Source organism: Merops nubicus, unplaced genomic scaffold (genome assembly GCF_000691845.1).
Source record: "Merops nubicus isolate BGI_N331 unplaced genomic scaffold, ASM69184v1 scaffold1576, whole genome shotgun sequence".
NCBI lineage: Eukaryota > Metazoa > Chordata > Aves > Coraciiformes > Meropidae > Merops > Merops nubicus.
In genome coordinates this window covers 57,125-64,527 of record NW_008616730.1, presented here as the reverse complement: position 1 = coordinate 64,527, position 7,403 = coordinate 57,125, and the positions used below count along the sequence as shown (strand labels likewise).

At 40.9% G+C, this 7,403-nt stretch overlaps 1 protein-coding gene across 2 annotated transcripts in view; it reads left to right on the top strand.

Annotated features, from left to right (window-relative positions):
- Window positions 1–2,885: 2,885 nt before the first annotated feature.
- ATG4C (autophagy related 4C, cysteine peptidase) overlaps window positions 2,886–7,403 on the top strand; it is a 22,211-nt gene continuing 17,693 nt past the window's right edge. Inside the window, exons 1-3 of one of the 2 annotated variants that reach the window (XM_008942905.1) lie at window positions 2,886–3,017; window positions 3,907–3,990; window positions 4,649–4,882. In XM_008942905.1, coding sequence (XP_008941153.1) covers window positions 2,942–3,017; window positions 3,907–3,990; window positions 4,649–4,882 — 394 coding nt within the window. In that variant the 5' untranslated portion in view covers window positions 2,886–2,941. Of the gene's footprint in view, window positions 3,018–3,906; window positions 4,029–4,648; window positions 4,883–7,403 lie in introns of both variants that reach the window. The other variant, XM_008942906.1, reaches the window with a different exon arrangement.

The following is a 7,403-nucleotide window of genomic DNA, read 5'->3' as shown; positions in this document are numbered from 1 at the left end:
CCCGGCTGCGGAGAGCCGGAGTAGCGAGCGAGTAGGGAGGCGGCTGCTCCGCGGGCAGCTCTCGCTTCCCTTTGCATTCTGGATGGGTAAAATGTGCCGTCTTTGTTGCAGCATTTAAAAAAACGAAACAAAACTGTTTTCCTTCACCTGCGTTTTACAGAGTATTATTTCTAACTGTCTTCATACGCATTTACAGCTGGAAAGGGAGTAACTCCTTAGCAATGACCTCCTGGCATTATCCTCTGTCAGGGATTTCTGTGTGGGTGCTGCTGTCGTCGCTGCTAGCTCAATTCGTTTCCAGGTAGGAAAAATGTGAAGGGGGTTCTTCATTCTTTGTTAATAACGATAGTCACATTTAGACTTCATTCATCCCGTTCGCTGTGATTGCATCAGCAGGGCAGGTTGCTCTTCTCTTGTTAATGAAAACAGACAAATTCTATTGTTGGGGAGATTTTTCCCCCACTGATGTTAACAGCCACCTACCTCGCTGCAATAATTGCCCCTGAGAGGGGCAGTGGGGGCTCTGAGAGGACAGGACTTCATTTAGTCACTCAGTTATTAAGAGGTGTGAAGTAACATCATGCCAATAGTGCGTGTTCTAGATAACCTCTTACGTGAGACAACTTCAGTACAAACCCCTTAGCTTTAGATCTGATAACAGGGGTTGCAGTGTGCCCACTGAGCTTGAATCTGTATTCCCTGTGGCCTGCTCCTGATGCTGTTCCATTAATTTCAGTGGAACTGGTACTGATACCCCCTCACACTGATGAGAAGAGCCCATGTTTTTCCAGTGGAATAAATGTGCCTGTTTTGTGTTAGCATTCTTCTTGGAAATCCTTTTCACATCTTTAGCATAATGCTGGGGAAGAAATGTAACTGGATCAAAGAAAAATGTGCTGCGATGACCATTGTGTTTTAAATGAAAATGAGCCTCTTTCTCATTTCAGTAATTTTTCCTCCAGGCCCTTTTGGAGCAGTAGAGTTTGTTTCATTTCTAATTTTAGCCAGAGGGAGCTTTTATAGGTATTGGCTTTTAAGGCAATCAGTGGCCTCTGCATAAAGGACTGTTGCTGATTGATTGTGTGAGGACAGGCTGGACCAAACACACCTCCTAAAGGAGTTTATCTTACCAGCTTTGCCAGCCTGGAGTCAATGATACAGTCAGTCCTTCCTGGTTTTGTTTTTTTTTTTCCTAAAGAAAAAAGAGGGAAGAAAAGCCTAAATTGTCTTCCTCTTCCTTCTCCTGCAAAACACCAGCCTAACACAAGGCTAATCATAGTAGGGCTGTAGCCACTTCTTATTTTTACTAGCAAACAAATGTCAGTCTTCTCCCACATTTGTGCCGTTGTGCTGTCTCTTGTTCTGTCAAAAAGCTGTTGACAGACTTCTATGAAATAGTACAATGGAATATGGGGTGGCTTGGGTGGTAGACTGCTGTTCTCCTTTCCCTTCTTCATCCTGCTTTTGATCCCAATTCAATGGAGAATAGCACATGGAAATACAGCTGTAGATTCTCCTTTTAAAGTAAGGAGGTTACGTATACCATCAATGATCGTGTCTGCTCCCAGTCCAGGTTTATTAATTAAATGAGATAGTTCATTTTTTTTTAAAATTATCTGATGTTTTCACAACTTGGGTAGAAATTTGGTAAAGTTTGCAGTGCTGTACCACTATTGATCAACTTTGCATCTCCCACAAGAGCTCCTGCTCAGGTAGGAGCTTTTAATTTTCCAGTGATCTGTGCAAGGGTTTGGGTTACCCAATATCATCGAGAAAACCTCCTGCAGCAACTATTTTGAAGTGAGCCATTGATGGAATACAGGCTGTGGAGGGAGCTCTATTAATTAATAGAAAACAAACTTCTTGTCACAGATGGTGCAGGTGGACTACAAAGGGAGTTTGGACTCATTTTTTCAGATTTGTTAGAAATAAAGGGCATAAAGGTAGTAGATATTCTTCCTGTATTATTACCAGTCCTGGTTGCTTTTAAGGTGAAGTTTGTCCTGCCTTGCAGTTCAGGAGGAGTCAGTAGAAGTGCATTGCATCCTTGGAAATTTTATAGGCCGTTTTTACAAAATTAATCTGTGCTGTGGTGGGTTTTGCCACCGTTTTACCACTCTCATTCTTGTGATAAGGCTGAACTGCTGTGGGCAAGGCAATGAGAAGAGAGCTGCTTTTGCACTGCAAGTGGTCATTGGAAGAGGTGCAAAGTAAACATGGGGTTTATGTCAGTATTCCAATCATCTTTTGATGTTACCTCTCTAGGAAGTTAATTCTGTACAAAATTAACATCCCATGCTTTCAGTACTTCACATTTTCTGCCTGTACACGTCCAGCAAAACACCTTGCACTTTGTCTTTCAGCTCCTTCCATGCCCGTAAACTTTGGCTTAGAAAATTCTTGATGAGAAATCTGAACTGAATGCTGGTTTTAAACCCAAGATTTATTTATTTGTGCTCAGAACCCCTGCTGAGGGGTGGCTGGAAAGTGCTTGTTGTATTCTAGTCAGCAGAAAAGAACAGCATCCTTTCTGTTTAGTGAAATGTGCTTTTCCTTTCCCTGCCAGCTAGGATGAGCGTACTCGTGTGCCAGCACAGGTTATGTGCTCTAGATCAGTCTGTTGTGCATTGAGAGAGCTGTTGGAGAACATTACATTTTATTTAGCTTTGTGTAGTCATTTTATTGGTGTATATTTGGAATTAAATTATTTTATTACTTATTCATGGAACATGTGATTGCTCCTCAGTCCCTGGTAGCAGAGCAGGATTCTGCAGGTTTGTTGCTGTTTGTGGCTGTGTAAGGCTGAAGTACCTAAGTGTGCTGGTGGTGCTGCTGTACCCTGTGCTCTCAGTGCCCATGGATCTGGTTGTGGTTTTGTTTTTACAGCAGCAGAACTGAACGTCTCACAGGACAGCGATGGCTTTTTCTCTAGGATTTGAATATGGAGGCCACAGGGACAGATGAAGTAGAAAAGATAAAGTCAAAGTTTATGTCAGCGTGGCACAATATGAAATACAGTAAGTGAAATGCTGTGTGGTAAGATCTTGCCTCCACTGGAATGGATGTTTCCTCTTGAAGTGAATGGGATCCTGATTCAGAAACTTAACCAACATTAAGAATAAAAATGCAGTATGACCCTTGAAACCATTTTTACTTTGATACAATAAACAGCTCGAGTAAACATACTTCTTTAGCTTTTCATTTGTCAGATAAATCTGTGTAATTTCTTTTTAAATGGCTTATTTTGCAAACAGTAAATACATTATGTAAATGACATTAGATTTGCATAAAATTTTAAACAGGGATAATATAGAATCATCTGCCCAGATTTTTTACTTTTATATGTAATTTTCTAGAAAAAAAAAAAATGGGATAATGTGTGAAATACAAACTCCACTCAAGGATCTACTTGATGCACTTGAGTAATGTACTTTTCCACAGTTGAACATCAGTAATTTGTTTATAAGCAACCAGATTTTCAAGCGTGCCCTTTACTAATCTGTCCTTAACCTTAAGTTTTGTACTTCTTCTCTAGGGGTGAGGTTGCTCAGATTTACCACCAGGTTTCCAATAAATTTTGTTCATTCTCATAACTGAGGATTGGAAACATCTGGCAAGATGAAAAGATACTTTCAAAAAAGCAACTTAAGCTCAGCCTTAGCATGTCTGTATCATAACGATTTCTGCACAGTAGTGCTGTTGTGTTAACCTTCATCTGTGGATGACAATCTGTTTTGGAGAGCTATTAAGCTTTTTGTTATTTATGAAGTCAAACCCCAATTTCAGTACATTTTCTCTGCGTTCTTCCCCTTTCAAGGGCTACCTTTGGCTTAGCCAGATGCCATTAACAATTAGCTTTTTGAATACTTCAGTCATAAATTTGTATTTGTTTTGCATCTATTTTAGGTTGGGTGTTGAAAACAAAAACTTACTTCAGTAGAAACTCTCCAGTCTTTCTCTTGGGAAAATGTTACCACTTCAAAACTGATGGTATGTACACAGCACTTAACTCACTCCAATCTTGTTTGGCCGGAGCTCTGTGGATATATTTCTAATGTTTTAGAAAGACTGCCATTAACAGTTACCAAATTCAAAATGTAAATAGGAAAAGCTTAGAAAATACTCATTTAAATGTCCAGCATCACCACTAATGCAGCCCATCCTAACCTGCTTCATTCAGATCTTGCACGAAAGTCTTGTTCTTTCTGTAAATATTTGTGCTGTCATTTACACTTCATTTACCTATGAATTTGAGATTTTCTTTCAAAAAAAAAACCCTGATTGAAACAATGACAACACCCATACAAAGAGTCACTGCACCAACACCTTCATTATAATTTTCCAGGATTCAGTTTTCTACGAATCTCTATTTGGCTGTTTACATTTAATTGAATTAAGCAGTTGCTTACTTGCAAGTCAGCGATTCCATTGGCACAATATTGTTGTCTGCATTGCTCTTTTTTTCTTTTCCACTGGTAGATGTCTGTTATGTTTGCATTCCAATTTTCTTTTCTTGTATTTGAAGCAATTGTTACTTTTTGCAAGTTTGCCCTGTTTTTCTAATAGAATAGTTGTATGTTTTTTACTTTCTTTCTAATAACAGAAGTGCCATGCCAAGTTATAAGCTGAATTTTGTTTTGCCTTGCAGAATCTGGCGAACTCTCTACAGATGGGCCCAATTTTGATAAAATCAACACAGAGATTTCAGGAAATGTTGAGGAGTTCCGTAAAGATTTTATTTCTCGCATATGGCTGACTTACAGGGAGGAGTTCCCTCAGATCAAGGGCTCTGCATTAACAACAGACTGTGGCTGGGGCTGCACGCTGAGGACTGGTCAAATGCTGCTGGCTCAAGGTCTTATGCTTCATTTTCTTGGCAGAGGTAAGTTATGAGAGGAGATTTCTATTCGTCACCATAGCCATGGGCTGTCATAGAGAGTGTGATGGTCTTTATGGAGCCCAGATCTAAAGTGCAGGCTGGTTTTCATTCTGGACTCCTGATTAATACTGAAATTGTCATGTTGCATCAAAGCAGTGATCCAGCCATCCCACTCTTCGGTTTCTGAACAAGGGAATAACAAAGTGTCACAAACTCCACAGAACTAACTGTGATGGAAAATACTGCAAAAATTTGGGATCTCATACCTAGGTATTGTTGTCCATGCGAGTATCCAGTTCTCTTGAATCCTGCTTGGTTCTTGAACTCCAGATGTGGAAATGAGTTCCACGACCCATAGCTGTGGGCTATGGCAAAAGTGATGTTCTTTTATCAGTTTTAAAATTGTACATTATTCAATTTCTTCTAGTATTAATATATTGAGTTAATAGAAGGATTCTAATCTAACTTTAATACATCATTCTTTGTGTTGAAATTTTCACTATTTCATTTCCTCCCTCCCCTGCCACGTACTTAGAGAGGATCTTCCCATTCTTTCTTATCATTGTCTGTCTCAAAATCCTCTCTGTCACAGCTGTTGGGAAGAAGTAGCTTTAGGGGACTTGGAACACTTTATGCTTTCAAAGGCAAAGTGTGAATCTCCTCTTCATTCTTCCAAGCTGAGCTGTGTCCTGTAGGTGGTAGTTCTGGTTTTCACAGTTGGGCACCTTTTCTTCCCATCCTTTTCTCAGTCCCTTTCATAATGCACCACATTGCCCCTTTCAAACCATCATTCACGTCCTCTGTCATGCTGCTTGCTGTCAAAATGATCCAAGACGTGTTAGTTAGAGAGAATCCAGTGTATTGTTAACTTGGCCATTTGTAGGATCCCAGGAATATTTCAGTAGGAGATGGTTCTGAAAGCCTATTTTGATAGTACTTTGTACTCAGTGTGCAAATATGATGTAAGCTGTGAACATAGTCCCACACCAGCTGCATCACAAAGTCTTCTTTCTTGGCGGTGCCATGACTGAGCTGTCAGATTGGCTCACTGAACGTTCCTTTTGCTGTAGATATTGAGGTCATAAACATTCATTATCCCTTTGAACTGACTGCAAATATCAAAATGTATGAAAATACTCCTGCTGAGAACACAAATCCCTTAAATATAGCTTTTGTTATACATACATATTAAAAAAAAAAAATTAAAAACCTGATCAGAAGACTGCCTGTGAGTAAGAATGCATAATGGCCCATTCTGAAGTAACTCTAAACAACAAAAAAAAAACAGTTTTATATCTTTAAAATCTGTGGTTGCAAAGAATTCCTTCACTGTCCCCCATGCATCCTCATTTGGAAAGCGATTCAGCGATTCCAGAGCACTAGTGTTTCTGTGGCCATCCAAATGCAGAGAAAAATGGAATATGTATGGTCTTCCTGGAGTACTTTTCTCATCACCTCGTCTTCTGACAGCTGGTGAATTATCTTTTGAAAAGCTTTTTATGAGGTCTGGGTAGCTTTTGAAACATATTTAAGTGTTTACATGAAGTTTTTCATCGCTGTTTACTCTTTTCCCAGAGATGTTTTCATTATAGTTTAATGGTATTGTTTCTGTTACAAAGCAAATCTTGACTGCAGTTACTAGCTGGAATACTTGTGCTTCCACCGCTATGTGGAATGTTCCAGAGATTGCTGAATGATCTTGTAAATTAGGTTTTATTTTAAATATTAAGGTACTGGTAAGTTTTACTTTGAAATGCCTGTGCTTAAGACACTGAGTGAAATCTGAAGCTCACAGTGCAGGACAGCAGGGCCTGGGATGCTGTTACACTGGGCTTACACACCTCTGCCTGGGTCTGCAAAGAAAAACTAACAGGAGGTTTCACAGCGGGTGCCACCTGTAGTAAGAGGTGTTGGTGTGGGGTGGTTGTCACGCTGTGAGAGTGGGTGACGTGGAGCCTGGCTGCTACCAGCAACATTGGGATGTTACTGGAGCTCTAAGTTAGGTTTTTAGAATTAAAATAGAATCACCTCTGTGCTCCCTCTTTGTTTCTCAAAGACTTTTGCCTGGATACTTCAGTAAGAATTAAGAGGGGAGGGTGCAGTTCTTGCTCTCTGCCAGTGAAGGATCCTCTCACTGCTGTAATGGCAGCTTTCTGAACCTCATCTGTGGCGCTGGGTCCCTGGTGGCACATGGCAGCCTTCCCCTTGGCTTCTGGAATGTTCACTGGAGACCTTCAAGATACATCCTGATGTAACCACCTGGGGTTGGGGTCTGGCCAGGCTGGATCGATGGGCCCAGGCCAGTGGTATGGGGTTCAACAAGGCCAAGGGACAGGTCCTGCACTTGGGTCACAGCAGTCCCCTAGAACACTCCAGGTTTGGGGAAGAGTGGCTGGAAACTGCCTGGTGGAAAAGGACCTGGGGTATTGATGGAGAAGCAGCTGAAGATTGGTGAGCATGTGGCCAGGAAGCCCGCCAGCATCCTGGCTTGTGTCAGCACTAGTGTGGCCAGCAGAACTAGGTC